Here is a 16,343-nt window from a genome sequence, read left to right as displayed (position 1 = left end):
ATGACTCCCTTCGCCAAGAAAAATCCAACTGTAAAAAACTGGAACGCATATGGCGTTCCAATTACAACCCAGATCATAAAGTAAAATACAAGGTTGCCCTTAAAGCTTATCACTCGGCTTGTGATATCGCCAGAGCCAATTTTGCTAATAACACTATACTTACGGCTCAAAATAGACCCAAGGCCCTGTTTAAAATAGTCAAAGAGCTTTCAGGTGCGTCCTCTGTACCCAAGGACCCCTGTCTGGACACTGCCCAGTGTAATGCTTTAGCCAACTTCTTTCTTGAGAAAATTGATAGGATCTATGATATTTTTAATTCCACTCCCGCTGCTTCCACTCACTCTGATCAAGTCTTATGCAATTCCCTTCCTGCTACTATCCCCTGCTCTACGCCCGCTACTCCCCTACTCCATGTTTGGGATCCTATTTCCCCTGCGCTTCTAAAAAAGTATCTCCAAGACATAAAATCTGGTTCCCCCCATGACCCAATGCCCCCTCAAGTTCTGAGTTCCTTGGACCCAGCCCTACTCCATATTATTCTGGAGGTCTTGAACGCTTCACTAACTGAAGCGATTGTCCCAAATGAATGGAAGCACGCAATGGTGGTCCCATTATTAAAAAAGCCTAACGCAGATCCCAACAACCCATCTAATTTTCGCCCTATTTCTTTGCTCTCATGTTTCTCTAAGATTCTGGAGAAACACGTCAATTCCTTGCTCAATTCCCACGTTGTAACTTCTAATCTTCTTCATGGTTCTCAATCCGGGTTCAGGGCTGGTTTCTCTACTGAAACCACTCTCCTTGGTGTGTCGGAGACCATCAGACGACAGGTGGACAATGGGGAGACAGTGGCACTCATCTTGCTTGATTTGAGTGCCGCATTTGACACCGTCTCCCATTCCATCTTGTTGTCCACCTTGAAATCTGTGGGTGTCGGTGGCTCCGCCCTGGCCTGGATTGCTAATTTCCTTTCTGATCGCACGTTTCAAGTTTTTTCTTCCACATCTGTTTCGTCAATACTCCCCTCCACTCACGGTGTTCCCCAAGGGTCTATCCTTAGCCCTCTTTTCTTTAACCTGTATGTGAGACCTCTTGCTTTTTTGGCGGAACAGGCCGGTCTCACAATTTATTCCTTTGCTGATGACACTCAAGTCATCTACTCACTTTCTACCAATAAAAATCTTCCCTCCTCCTCTCTTCAATCTGGACTGAAACAAATATCTGATTGGATGCTTAAGCACAAATTAAAACTAAACGGGGACAAAACAGAACTGCTCCTGTTTGGCTCAGATACCTCGCTCTGGGGCCCACAACATTGGCCGCCGGAGATGGGCCCTCTACCTACTCCAACCGTGACAGCTCGTAATCTTGGGGTCCTCCTCGACAATCAACTATCCTTCAAGCAACACGCTGTGAAAGTCTCCGCCACCTGTACCACCATCATCAGGTGGCTGAGGAAAATCACGTGGATGCTGCCTGCTGACACCCTGAGGACTGTAGTCCAGGCTCTTGTCACCTCACGCCTGGACTATGGGAACATCCTACTCCTGGGTGCCTGCAAGGAGGTAACCAGGAAGTACCAGGTGGTACAGAATATGGCAGTTCGCCTTATTTGTAACCTGCCTGCCAGAGCCTCGGCCGCGTCTCATATGCGTAAACTGCATTGGTTGCGAATTGAGAGCAGAGTTAAATTCAAAGCACTTTGTTTCATGCACAAGATTATGACTGGAAGAGCCCCGCACTATCTTTCTGCTTTGGTGCAGCAATATATTCCCCCCCCGCACACTTAGGTCATCTACTCAGAACAAGTTTAGGATTCCGCGCGTCAACAGAGCCAAAATGGGAGGGCGCTCGTTCTCCCTGCTAGCACCTTCCTTATGGAACTCCCTACCTCAATCTTTACGTTCTGAATTGTGCTTTTTGACATTCCGTAAAGGAATTAAAACCTGGCTTTTCAATACTTAAACTTCTGGTCTGATGTTCCTCTCACCCTGTATACCGTTCTGTTTGCCTTAGCGCCGGGAAACCTCCGGGTAGCTGCGCGCTTAACAAATGTAATTAAAAAAAAAAAAAAAATGAATGGAGAGAAAGCAAGGGTAGGTTAGACACGAATGGTTGTTGGGTCGAACTGTCAGAACATCAGCGATGGTTGTTACCTAACGCCTATGTGCTCGCAGTGGTAACGATGGCCCATGGAATGGCACACATCAGTGTGAAAGGAATATGTAAGCTGTTGGCCCCAGTATGGCAGAATAGTGGTATTCCAAAATGTGCAGAGAATCTGGTCAGAAATTGTATGGTGTGTTTGAAGCACAATCCCGGTAGGGGGACCCCAACCCCAGCTGGTCATTTTGCACCTCCAACGTACCCGTTCGAGGTCTTGCAACTCGATTTCATTCACATGGAGAGGTGCAATAACCTGAAATATGTCCTTGTTGTCGTTTGCACCTTCTCCAGGTGGGTAGAAGCGTACCCCCTTAAGAACAACACTGCATTGTCAACTGCCAAAGCCCTTGTCAAGGAATTCTTCCCTAGATTTGGCATGCCTAGAATTGTCTGGAGTGATAACGGAAGTGAATTTGTGGGACGAGTGATGAAGAGAGTGTGTGAGTGTCTAGGCATCCGCCAAAAGTTCCATGCTGCAAACCATCCCCAATCGGCAGGATTGGTAGAGTGCTATAATGGCACGTTAAAATTGAAACTGGCCAAGATCCAAGCCAGCACAGGTCTCAAGTGGCCAGACGCCCTGCCTTTAGCAGTCCTGTCTACCAGGATGATTGTCCATTCCAGATTAGGACTTAGCCCACACGAGATCGTGTTCGGGCGCCCAGCAAATATATGAGGAGTACCGAGACCCAAGAGGCTCAGTGAAATAGAATACCCTGCACTGTTTGACTATTTGCACGAACTGACAACTAAACTGCATGCTTTACATCAACAGGTCCACAGCTCCTCTCCACCGGCGTCTGACGATCCAGGCCACGCCATCGAACCCGGCTCCTGGATCCTGATTCGGAATTTCAGACGGACCAAGAACGAGGAGCCTCGCTGGACCGGACCTTTCCAGGTTTTGCTGTCCACCCGCTCTGCAGTACGTGTCCTCGGGAAGAAACACTGGGTGCACGGCGCCCATTGCAAAAGGGTCCCGCTCCCCCTTCCATATGACCGATGGGTCCGGCAAGGAGTCGCTGACTCCGAAACTGAGTTTACACCTCGTTTTGTCCCCTTCAGCGATGCACGATTAAAAGGAACTGGTACCGACAAAGAGAGTGATTGTATTTTGCAAGGATCTGTGCCTCCGTCGATGCAGTTGGACACTACAGAACCTGAAACATTGTTTGAAGATCACACCGTGCCTGGAAAGGAACGATATAATCTGAGGCCAAGACCAAGGAACTGACATAATCGAATTTGTGCGATTTTCCCCCCCTTTTCCCATGAACTATTTTTGATTTCACAGCTCTCTCGCCCAGGGAACTAGCTCATTTTTGATTTTCGAACCGCCATCCGGTTCTGCTGCTAGGGCCGCGGTTGAAGTCTGAGGAGTGCAGCTGGGGACGCCTAAGTCAACGGTTCTGGTCAGTCTGAGGGAATTACCCCGGACTGGACAGAGCGCACATCTTGGCAGAAGCAACCTCCCACCGCGGGCAGCAACCAGAGGATGGAGTTTCCAGGGGTTGAGAGACCTGCTAGACACATGACCTTCGAAAAGAAAATATGTACTGTAATGGCAAAAAGACGAACTCTAGTGTTAAGCATCTTAATGTTGTGTAGTATAATAATGTTTTTAACTGGCTATGCTCTGTCCATTTTTCGAATCCCATTCATACACAACACCCAGCTCGCACCTCCTCCTACTGTTCCCACACACTCCTTTCACCCTCTACCTGAACACGAGTCTGCCAGAAGACTAGAATTCGTAAATAACTCCTTTATCCAGCTCCTACACCAGCACCAGTCTATAATGAACACATCGAATGGTTGGATATGCGGACTCATGCCACACACTACAGATAAGGGCATCCCTTACTTTGTCCTGCCATTTAGTTATTTCGGTTCTCTACGGGCTTTCCAGGCTATGTTCCTGTTTTCCCTTGAACCATACGTTCGAGGGGAGAACTCAAACAATAAGGCACTAGTGGCAGGGATCCGCAATATGAGTAGAGACATTGACACGGTTAGAGCAACTCCCAAAGACGAGTTTACCCCATACAGCAGGTGGAACATCACCAAGTATGGGATTTCTTTAAGTGAGAGCCAGAAATCCAAGAAATCCTCCCCAGTCTGGATAGTAGCCCACCGAGATCACTTATGTCTGCAAGGTATTGGCAGGGATCCCAAAGCGCAGTTGGGGAAGAGCATATGCACGGAGACGTATGTGTTTACCTCCCGAACTTCCCCTCCGTTCTTGGCGGCTAAAGGCACCTATTTCGTCTGCCATGACAAAGCCTACACGTGGTTGCCCCCTGACTTCTCGGGCACATGTTTCATCTCGTTTCTGCTGCCACCCACCTACACGGCCGGGGCAGATTACCATCGGACAAGGACAGTTAGGGGTGTCGTGAGTCAAGACGACACTGCGGGTCAGGAGTTTGGAGACTTCGCAAAGGGTTTTCTGCCATTTTGGGGGCCCATGGTGAACAGCAGGAACATTCGACAATTGACGAGAATAGTTGAATCCGCCGTGACTGAAACGGCCGGTGCCCTTAGCAACTTGACAGCTGAGCTTCAGTCGGATCGACTTATGACCCTTCAGAACCGGGTTGCCCTAGATGTCATACTTTCAGACCGTGGTGGTGTATGTAGAGTGATCCAATCTAGTTGCTGCATTTTCATCCCCGATAATGCTCCGACGGTATACCAGGCCATCTCCAAATTACACAAAATCTCTGACTCCCTTCACATGGAGAAAGGAGACTGGTCTCTGCTAGGGTGGTTCTGGGAACTGATCTCTGCCTGGGGATGGAAAACTCTGATCTTCATCGGGATGATCTTAGCCGTTCTGTTTATGTTCTGCCTGTTTGTGCACTGCGCTCCTGCAATATGTGGCCTCTGCGCCACTTCATGTGTAAGGAAGCCTGTGTCAAGGGACGAATTGAGCAACAGAATGATGCTACAGCAGCATCTCCGTGAATTCATCAATACAGATTTGGACTCAGATTAGCGTGAGTTATTGCCTAATATGAGGGCAAAAGGAGGGTCTGTGGTACTGCAAATCCGGACCCCGCTGTTTCACAGATATCGAGGTCCAACACTCGTGTCACAAAATATCGTCGTACCATGACGAATTTGGTATCTACAGACCGGTAATGATTAGGGCATTATCCCTATGCATTTGCGTCACGATTGAGTGATGCTAACACCCTTAAATCGTAGTTTCCGGCCCGAACCCTCGGACTCCATTTTGTAAACGGCATCCATCTTATGACTTGCCCTCATATAAGTCAATTGATTAAAGCCGAGCTTGATCTAAAAGGTCACGTCCTTTGTAGCTGACTTCCCCATGACCTGGCCGAAGCTGCCTCCACTGCCTCCAGCCAAGCCTGTTTGGGCAGCTCCTCGCCCAGTGGCCGAGCAAGATATCATCAAGGCACAACATGTCATAAACCATCCACTACATACAGACCCTGTTTTCCATACACACACACCTGTCCATGACTCCTGTTTATGACCCGTTTATGATGGGAGGGTGCCCGACCTTATTGGTGTTTCATCGATATCTGATGGGAGTTCTGGATCTGGCGGGGTAATCCATCACCAACTGGACATCTAAAATATGTGCTGACCAGCATGACTTCGCTCTTTGTATTTTTGTGGAAATATTTGTATAGCCATATCATAAACTCAAGAATTCTTGCCTGCAGCTGTTATTCATGTATATAAGGAGAAGGCTGGTTCTGTAAAAACGAACAGTCTCCTGAGAACTTACGGCCCGTGTTGTCGTACTTCTAGGACGCATGTTACTTGGTTGCAGCCAATAAAACTCGATCACTGACTTCAACTAGAAGACTCTGTGTTTCTGTAAGTCCAGAACAGGGAGAACTCAGAGGTCTTCGGGTGTGGTCCCCTGGCAACACCGGGTCTCTAAAACCCGGCACCTCACCCACCAGGAGATCTACAGCTTGCTTTCTATTCATAATCCTATAAGTTTTGAATAGCGGGCCTAAAATCTCCTTACGTAGATCAAGGGTCATCCTACAGTCTAATAAAATATGAATAATATCACAGGAGGTACCTAGCGTACATGTGCAATTGCCATTACTATTTATCATGTAATTTTTAACCCTGGTATTTACATAACAGGGGTTTATGCCCATTCTCAGTTTTAAAACCTCTCTTCTTAAGTGCTGATTCGGCAACCTATAGTTCAGTCTCAATACATTGAGAGAGGAGAGAAGGAGAGACATAAATAGAGGGAGGATGCGGGAAGAGACGACAGGGAAGACGAAAGGAAGTCTGGCTTAAGACCAACTGGGTAGGTGACATCCAAGGAGGGAATCCCCGACCTGTCTCCCCTGTTGCTAAACCAGGTAGCTCCATCGGGCATCAAACAAAATAGCTAGATCTCAAATGACAAGGGAAAATTCACAGGTAAATAGGGTGGGGGCTAGGGCCAGGACAGGTGAGGGCAGAGGTCAGTAGCAGGAAAGTGGAGAGGAGTAGAACAAGGAGGGGAAGGGGGTAGGTAGATCGGTAAAAGTTACATGGTTACAAACAGTTACTGGAGCATGGTGATGCATACTCAAAGACAAACAAATAGCAATGTTACAAAGGTACATGAGAACTATGTCCAAGGTCCAGCTGGGTAGGTGACGGCCAAGGCGGTGACCCAGAGTCGATCTCCTCTATAGCTGTCTAGGCAGCTCCACCGGACATCGACCTTGTTGGTCAGTCTCTTTGCGCTTAGGAGTTAGTGTAAAATTTTAGTTTGGACATTGATGCTTCTGGAGAGCCCCTTCTTCCCTCACAGGCCCCCCCTGCCCATCGCTTTCCTATGCTGAAGGCACATCCTGTAAGGAGCATGGCAGCCAGTGTGACTGATAGATTAAAGCCTGGTGATGAAGGTAAGGCGCAACCCAGCTTGAGGTGTCAGAGGAAGAGGACATCGGGCACAGCCTTACTGCCAGAGTAAACGAGGACAAAAACCTTCAGATATGCTGCAAATCAAGATACCAGCTCTCACATAGTCTCAGAGATCTTGACAAAGGCTATTCTTTACAAGTAGATAGTCGTTCTGCAAAATACTTCATCTAAAAAGCAGAACCGGGACCACAAGCACAGAGCACACACCGGATAAACATTGTTCGGCATGTTCCCTGCTATAACAGCAATCCACATAAATACTGCCAACCACCACTGATTTGTATGTGCTGCCCAAATGAATTGCCATCCGCTTCATATTCGGCACAATTCAAACTCTCCGCCTCGCGGGCGCCGCCATCTTGTCCGCGCTGGTTAATCGTGCCCAGAGCACAGCCCTTCTCACTCGTTAATAACCTCTCACGTGGGGCATATTTTTTACAACACACTAGTGCGCCGTGCAATCCTCCAAATAATGTTATGTCATTGTGCCCCAGTGCATATCAGGATAATACCACGCAGCTCTCGGCAGCGTTCTTTAGACTGTCCGGCCGCCATTACAGCTGCTGCGTGGTACAGCGCAATCCATCGTACCCCACTCGTACTTGCCAGTTCGTGTTACCGGGTCTGATCATTTACCATTGGAGCTGCCGAGGTTCCGTGTGGCTGTGCAGATGGGGAGCTGGTGGCTCTTCCCTGCTGCGGTGGCATGGCCTATTTTTCCTTGTACCCGTAACAGGTCCCCTGTGAAGAGTCTTGGGCTTTTCTGAGATGGAGGGGTCTTCTCGCAGAACCCACCTCCCCTTTGGAGTATGGCTAGGGTATCTATTCTACGTTAAGGGATCTGTGGCTAGTAGTCTCTATCAGATGGGAGTTACTAACCTTCGGTAACGATGTATCTGGTAGAGACGATTCTAGCTGCAGATTCCTTCAGGACCCACCATTCCTCCCCGTTTCTGCGAGGGCCCTTCTTGGTCTTCTACGCTTGCCTACTTCAGCGCGGTGGTCCTCTCCCAGTGCTTTCTTCTGCTCCCTCCCTGGGGGATGCTCGCCTTGTTGTTGTCGTTGCTCTATTCCTTCCTTTCTAGTGATTGGTGGGCGAATGCCTGGGTACTTCTGCGCCCATGCATTTGGTCTCCAATGTAGGGTTCGTTGTGCCCTGCTTCCTTGTGTTGCTTGCACTTCTTCTCTTACAGTCCTTGGGGTTGAGGTCCCCTGGCTGGGTCTCGACCTCGGTTATTTTTAGGAGTCACCCATCCCCCCTCCGCTGCTGCTGGTGTTGTTGGGGGATGAATTGTGATTGTTATGTTATGTTATGTTATTTATTCTTTTGTATAGCGCACGGCTACTCAAAAAGAGTGTCCCGGCGCTTTTTGGAAAAGGAGGGCTGCAACACAATAACATAACACCGTTAAAAAAAAAAGGACAGAATGCCAAACAAATACATACAGGAAAAACAGGCTACTGGGTAAACAGACAGGTTTTAAGGCCTTTTCTAAAAGCTAGTAGGCTGGTAGCTCCCCGCAGAGTGAGCGGCAGAGAGTTCCACAACTGTGGCGCCAGTAGTCCAAAAGAGCGGCCTCCCAGGCGAGCTCTCTTCACACGCGGAACAACCGCCAAAAACAGGGATTCCGACCTCAAAGACCGGGTCGGTTGATAGAAGACCAGTCTCTTTTGAAGATACTTTGCTCCCACCGCGTGGAGAGCTTTATAGGCCAAAGTCAGAGCCTTGAAGGCGATCCGTTTCCGGATAGGAAGCCAATGCAAGGTTTTCAACAGGCCCGATGCACTGGCCCGTCTATTTAATCCAAAGATTGCTCTCGCGGCAGCGTTCTGCACCACTTGGAGCCGCTGCAGCAAATACTCTGGCAGGCCCAGGTAAAGAATGTTAGAATAATCCAACCTGGACCCGATCAGAGCCTGCACTGTCAGTTTCCTATGCTCCTCAGACAGCAGGGGAAGGAACCTCCGCAACATCCTAAGGATGCCGAAGCAGGTGCCCGACACCCCGAGGATCTGGGATTTCAATGTTAGCCCCTTATCCATCTTGACCCCCAGATTCTTGGCGACTTGGGAGGAGCAAGACGGAGGAAACATATTAATCGGCCACCAGGCCTGCCAGTCTGGCTCTGTGTCGCACCCAAAGAAGAGTACCTCGGACTTATTGGAATTGCACTTGAGGCTGTTCAGTTGGAACCATTGGAAAACAGCCCCAAGGCAATCCCGGATACTCTCCCCGTCAAAGTCTCCTCCTCTCTTACACGAGAAGAGGAGCTGGGTGTCGTCGGCGTAGGATACGATCTGGGCCCCATACGACTCCGCCAATGCCGCCAACGGGGTCATGAAGATGTTGAATAGGGTCGGGCTCAAGATAGAGCCCTGTGGGACCCCGACTCCCAGAGGCGGCATCACGGCGGAATCTGGCGAGGCCCAGACCGTTTGCCGGCGGCCGGCTAGAAAGGAGGAAAACCAGCCGAGCACCGTCCCCCGCAGACCTATCTCAAAGAGTCTTGCGAGAAGGCCATCATGGGGGACGGTGTCGAACGCCGCCGACAAGTCCAATTGTGCTTCCATTCTGACCTTGGACCCTTTCTTGGCTCCGAGCGGTGGTTGCAGGTTTTTTCGTCTGACTGTGCCCTTTTTCACATGCTTTCTATTTCCAGGGAAGCTGTTTGGTTGGTTGCAGGCTTGCTTACAATGGCTGCGCTCTATTCTTTCATGCCGTGACTTGGTGCCTTAGTGCCTGGCACTATTCTGGATAAGCTGTTCCTCACCTTTCGTCTCTTTCCCTTCTGTATAGCTGGGTCTTCGCTCACTGTTCCAGTATTCTCATAGTTTTGTTGTGATGGCTCCGCGTTGTGGCGTGGAAAGTTCTCGGAAGAAAACGGATGTAGGCGCGCCTTGGCGGGACTTATGTATCTTCGCTGACGTCACCAGCGCGGATGACGTCAGGACGGAGTTGCATGGTGCCATTCCCCCGGCGCGCAGGGATGCTGTGGCAGAACAGTTTTCCGGATCCAGTCTCACGCCTGGGGGTAATTCTACGTTAAGGAATCTGCGGCTAGAATCGTCTCTACCCGATACATTGTTACCGAAGGTACGTAACTCGTACATCAATGCGGTCTGAGTGATGTGGTTGTTGCGGAAGCCAGACTAGTAAGTGTAGAGTAGGTTGTTTCCTTCCAGGTGATCTGTCAGCTGGTGATTGATGGCTTGCGCCAGGATCTTTACAGTGAATGGGAGCAGCGAGATGGGGGCTGTAATTCTTGAGCTCGCTGGAGTCGGCGGAGGGCTTCTTCAGGAGGGGTTTAACCTATGCAGATTTCCATGTGTCGAGGGCAGTGGCAGTGGTGATGAATGACTTGTGGATCTTGGTGAGTGCGCTGCTGATTTCCTTCTGTCCCAGGTTGAAGGCATAGTGGTAGCATGGGTCGGTCGGGCTCCGGACTGAATCGAGGTCCTGATGGCTGTTGTGTTCAGCATGGAGAGCGATGTCAAGTCGGTGAGCAGGTGGGGGTGGGATCGTCTGTGTGTGACAGGAGGTGGACGACATAATTTGCAAAGTTGCTGTAGATGTCTACTGTCTTGTTGTGGAAGCCACGATGAAGGTGGTGAGGCAGGTGGAGAGGTGCGAGGGAGCGTGGGAGCGCATGTGGGGGGGATTAATATTTATTAAACAAATAAACCCTTACCTGGAGCTGACGCTCGTGTCACGCCTCTTTCTTCCTGGTCCCAGCAAGCAACGTCACGGGCTCCCTGTGCAATCCTCGCGCTCTCATATTATGACCTGGGAGTCTGTGGAGGTTTCTCCAGCCCAGCTATTCAGTGCAGCCAGGCTGCAGAAACCTAAGTGCGCATGTGTCTTTTGTTCAGCCCGAGACGGCCGGCAAAACACATATGCGCACTCAGGGAGTGCGCGTAGCACTCCTCCACATGCCCCGCCCAGCCCCTCACTGCACGAGCTGGGTCAGAGCTGGTAAATTAAAGAATTAAAAAATTAAGAACATGTTTTCTTTTTCTCCATTTGCTGGCTGTGAGCCAGGCAGTGGGGCAACACAGCCGCCACTGTGTGGAAGTAGTCCTCAGAAAGGCTGTGCACTAAAGAGTTTGGTTCAATGTCTATACTATGTCAAGTATTTTTCTGGATCCCCATTTCACATGGGGGATATTTCTAAAATTATGAAGGAGCAGAAAGGTACAGAAACGTTGTTACTGACAGTTGAAGCTATAATCCTGGGGGGTCACATATTGCTTTTGTAGTAGATATGTAAGTTGCAAACATAAGATGATAGGGGACTGGAGAATGTCGAAACGATATATGATGATGCCATTGTCAGTGGAGAGATGAAGCAGATGATTTCACGTTCAGAAAATATCAACGTGATAGAGCTTTAATTCAGTGCCCAATTGCTGTGTTATAGTGGTAGCATGTTTCACACTGGTGAATATGATACTTATCATATTCAGAGGTTTGAAACATGCTACAGCACCACACAGCAAGGAAGAAAAAGAAGGAAATAATATGGGTGTCACCGACAGTAGGGCTGATGCAGAGGGGGCCTATACAAGTTTTATTTGGAGTGAAATTTGCAATTGTATATGGACGACATGCAAAAGTGTCTGACTCTCTGAGATAAATAAAAGTTTCTTGCGCAGTAATTTGTGTTCCTGTGCTTACTCCGTTTCATGCACACGAAGTTTATTCCAAAAAGAAAGCATTGTTTCCATTAGTTGGTACCCATATTGCACAGTCCCATTAAGCCTATAATTGGTACCCGATAGTTGCTCCATGTTTCACATTGTTATTTTAGAAGTGCATTTTATTCCATATTGCCGATTTTCATCTGGAAAAATGTGAACCTAAACTTAATATGTACTTGTTTGTAGCATATGATAACGGTATGAATGAGTGCCTGTAGATATTTTGATGTAAATTAAATGTATGTGTTATTTGGTGTTTGCCAATTACAGATTTTGTACTTTAGGTTTGTTTTCGCTGTTAAGTAATATATATTTTATTACATGTTGGTTTGAAGTTGACAGAAGCTATGAGGAGTTCCAGTGGCTGCTGGACATGGCTCAAAATGACACTGTTCCCTACATAAGGTCAGTGGGTCAAGCATTGTGTCTGCAACCTATTATATTTGTTTTGTAACATGTTAAGATGCCTCTCTCACACTTTCTAAATGCTGTGAAAGTTCACTTCATATTCATTGTTTTCATAGTCACCTCTTTAATTAGCTTAAAAAACCTAAAGACATGCACCCTCAAAACCTATTGCTTTGCACCTGAACACTTCTTGGTAACTTTCAGTGAGTTATGGATTTCATGCAACAATAACTTTGATTAATTGCGCAAAGTCCCTCTAAGCCTTAATATTAGGTTTGATTTATTTTTTGTTTTACTAAAATGTAAAGCTGAGCTCTGTTTATAAGGTAAAGACTGGATTCAGATAGGACCATGCACAAGTGCGAGAGTCTTGGTATGTAATGGCACACATGATGTTTAACAAAATATGTTTTTTAAATCCTTGGGGATAAATATAAGTGTACCATCCTGCAGAGACTTTACACATCTGTACTCGGAAAGCAGAGCACTTTGGCGATCTTTCTCCTCACTGATTCTTAAAGCACGGGTATTCATTGGTAATAGGATACATTGGGGGATTCTTGTAGAAATGGCTATGGCAAGGAAGGGGGTGGTGTAAGAAGACAGAGCACAACGGAGGGGTGAGTGCTAGAGGGAATTCTAGCTTTAGTGAGTTCAGGCTGGTGTACACAATTGTATTTCACAGCCTGTGAAGGATACGGCTCTGGATTGCAGGGGTCAATTGACCAAGTAAGTTCACCAGCTAAAACAAATCCGCTTATTTTATATAGCTTCATAGAACAGCACTATACATTAGGGTCTTGTATAAAGTATTCAGTTTGTTCAAGAGTATGTCCAGACTTGCAATGCATAAATAATATGTATTGTTATTAGTAGCACATTTCACAAACCCTTCAGACTGACTGTGATAACAGGATGTGCCATGAACACTGGGTTCATAAATCATTCTAAAATATTTATTGCAAGGAGTGCATATTTCACATATTCGTTTCTTAGTAAAAGAAACTCACTTTAGATCTGGGAAAACCATCTCCTGCACGTATAAAGTGAGAGGTTTTTGTTCCACCCACTTTGAACGTTGCTTGTTTGGCTCAGCTCTTGTCAGCCCTTTCTTTAAGACGGTATCAGTCGCCCCTAGGAGTATACTACCATCACCGTCATGCTATTGGCGGTTAGATGCGTTGCTCTGCCTCCTGGCAAAACGTCTATCACAATTCATGAGGGGAATTGTTTAATTTGTCGGAGTGTTTGATTAAATGTGGAAGCAAGCTTGAGAAAATGGTTTCCGCCATTAACAGAACCACATTCAACGTGCTAATTAACTAATTGAAGTTCGATGCAGTTAAGTGTTTGAATGCCCTATATAATATTTGTCAGAATATATTTTCCCAAAACTTTTTGTTATTTTATTGTTTGTGCAAGAAATTGTATATTAACACAACTAATCTATATCTAGGGTGAGTACTGCTCTTCAGGTCATTACGGATACATGTCCAGTCCTGAATTTCCAAGTAAATAAACTAATGCATCCTGGGTGTTGCTGTCTTGTTGCATCTAATGAACTAATACACCTGAAAACAATGGTATGTAAGCAAAACGTTCAGAACTGGAGACAGTGTCGGTAATGTCCTTGAGTGAGATGGTTAAATGCGTGTCTGAATGTATGTGGCTTGTTTTGCTTTATTGAAGAGATCTGCGTTTTCACTTTGCATCTGTAGTGCTTCCTTTCTGTCTCTCCTGCGCGCAGTCTGCGTCTGTAATGGGTATTTCTGTATGTCCAGCATCTGAGATCCCACCACCCCAGCTTGCGCAGCCGAGGCATGCATGGTATTTTTCAGTGTAAGCTCATCTGAGGGACTTTACCAAAGGAAGATGCTCAGGAAAATAAGTCACTGGCTGTGGTGGTACTCATCAGCAGGGAATTCGCAAAACGTGAACAGCTCGGTGCTGTACGATATAATGACATGTTTTGTTTTTGAAATAACTCAGTAACATGATTACACGCTTAAAAGATGGTTTATAGATAACAATTTTCAATTCTCTATTTTGCATTTTTCTTCTGTCAATCAGAAAGACATTTGTTGTTAAGATGACTGCTTAAATGATAGAAGTTCTGTGGCTGTGCAGAGTCAGAGAAGCAAACTGCTGCTGGGTAGTGCAGACTTTCCTCCCATGGATGCAGGGAGGGCCAGCTCGGAGGAGGGCGGCGGGGATGAATGAACCAGATTGCTGATGCCATCTGCACCCCCTCTCCTCCTCCACACTGCCACTCCACGGTCTCCACTTTCCCGTCTGGTCTATAGTTCCTGTTCCCCTCTCTCCCTCCAGTGTCTGTCCTCAAGAGTAATTCTCACGCCTGCCAGCAGATATCAGTATCCAATAGGAGCAGTTGTTTGCTTCCTGGCGGCCTCCACTCCACATTCAAATCAAAACAATGTCACATTTTAACTGCCTGCAAATGTACTCTGGTGAGATTGCAGCAGTATCTCAGCACCCCTGCACATGCTGCTGCCAGTGCCTTGTGTGCAGCGTTATCTTGAGGCTTGCACGGTAAAATGCACACTGCCAGTAGTCCTGATTGAGAGGAAGTTCACTACTGACAGTATTGCTTAGCTATTTCAGTGGTCTGATGGTATTTGATATACAGGGCTCGTTTGAATTGTAGGAAGCAGACAGCCTTCTATCCTTCCATGGTCGGTAAATTAAGTACCATACATTGAACAATGGTAACAGCTGTTATTGCACTTAGAGACAGAGACGTGTGTTATGAAGCATTCCATAAAAAGTTATTTTTTTTGTTTGTTTATTGAGTTTTCAAATTAACCGTTACATAACAACTTATGTGTTCATCTTGCCAAATGCCACTTAGCCTAACTTGTTTGCATTCTGACACGTCTCTACTTGGTCATACTCCCCTAACATGTTGTCTGAGGCACCAGCTTAAGGCCCCTGCTTGCACCCTCACAGGAAGGGTGTGGTAATAAACAACAGCGCCTGTTTTGTCTGCAGTGTGGACCTTTGTATCCGGCATCGCATACTGTACAATAGTGATAGGATATCACATTTGGACTACCAGCCCACCTTGTCACAAATGCAACTACATGTGAGTGATCTTCCTCCTCGTATAAATATATTGCACAGACTCTGAAGGTGTTTTCAGTTGATTTTGCTTTATTGGTAGTGTTAATGCCTAGAAGACATAAATCCTTTCCGGCGGGACCACTGTTTTGATGGACCCTATTCTATACACCTAGGATGGAATACTGTCAAGGACAAGGGACTTCACTGTTAAATTGAAGAGCCGACCACACAGATTCAGATGAGCCAGAGTCAAACAGATCTGTTCCAAAAATGAGGTACAACAGAAACAGCCATGGCAGTAAAGAGCGTCTTCTGCTGTCCACATCTGCTCCCAGCTGCCGAGAGAACCTCCCAGCCCAACCAAGCACACACATTCCAGAACTCCTCATACAAAAGCAGATCCCTGAAGACATATCCGACCTCCCTTTTAACCAATGAGAGCACAGGTCATAGTACAACACTAGACAACACGCTTAGGAAAAATAAAAAACAAGATCCACAGACACGAAGCATAAAATACTTTGAACACAACCAAACTAAATGGAATACAAAACGACAAAAGGCAAGACGGACAGTTAGAATTTGAAACGGAATTAAACCTTACAAGCACTTCAATAAAGGACACAAACCTTCAACTTGAAAGGCAACTTTCTCCTTTCCCGACAGCTTGTCCTTAACCTACTTTTAGAATCCTCATTCAGAGCAGTATCTAGACCTCTCCCATCATATCTCCCACTATGTCCAGCACTCAAATGGACCTCGAGGAGCAAAATCCTCCAGATTGAATTCCACCCGCATCCAACACATGATACCTGCCAACCTTGATTCCACGCTCACAATTTTACCCCTTACCGTGGGCCAATTTGCCAGCATTGGCTTGACCACCAACTTCGGTCACCCTTTGAAACTGACCAAACCTCAAAATGCCCTTCCTCACTTTAGTTCCACTGAAAAAAAAAGCGCACAACAAAACACATATATGTACATCCCCACCACCAGCCTGCTTACTTTGACTCTCTTGAGACAAATACACCTCTCTTTACTTCTTTCTAGTGCTCGCAAGAGAGCCCTCT

The 16,343-nt window shown here is 46.9% G+C and overlaps 1 protein-coding gene across 2 annotated transcripts in view; it reads left to right on the top strand.

The window, feature by feature from the left end:
- TAF2 (TATA-box binding protein associated factor 2) overlaps positions 1-16,343 on the top strand; it is a 765,870-nt gene that overhangs the window by 551,006 nt on the left and 198,521 nt on the right. For both annotated transcript variants that reach the window (XM_086966160.1, XM_086966159.1), the window contains exon 21: positions 12,117-12,186. In XM_086966160.1, coding sequence (XP_086822286.1) covers positions 12,117-12,186 — 70 coding nt within the window. The remainder of the gene's footprint in view (positions 1-12,116; positions 12,187-16,343) is intronic.

Source organism: Lissotriton vulgaris, chromosome 4_1, assembly GCF_964263255.1.
Source record: "Lissotriton vulgaris chromosome 4_1, aLisVul1.2, whole genome shotgun sequence".
In the NCBI taxonomy this organism is placed as follows: Eukaryota; Metazoa; Chordata; class Amphibia; order Caudata; family Salamandridae; genus Lissotriton; species Lissotriton vulgaris.
This window is presented reverse-complemented; position numbering and strand designations above follow the sequence as displayed.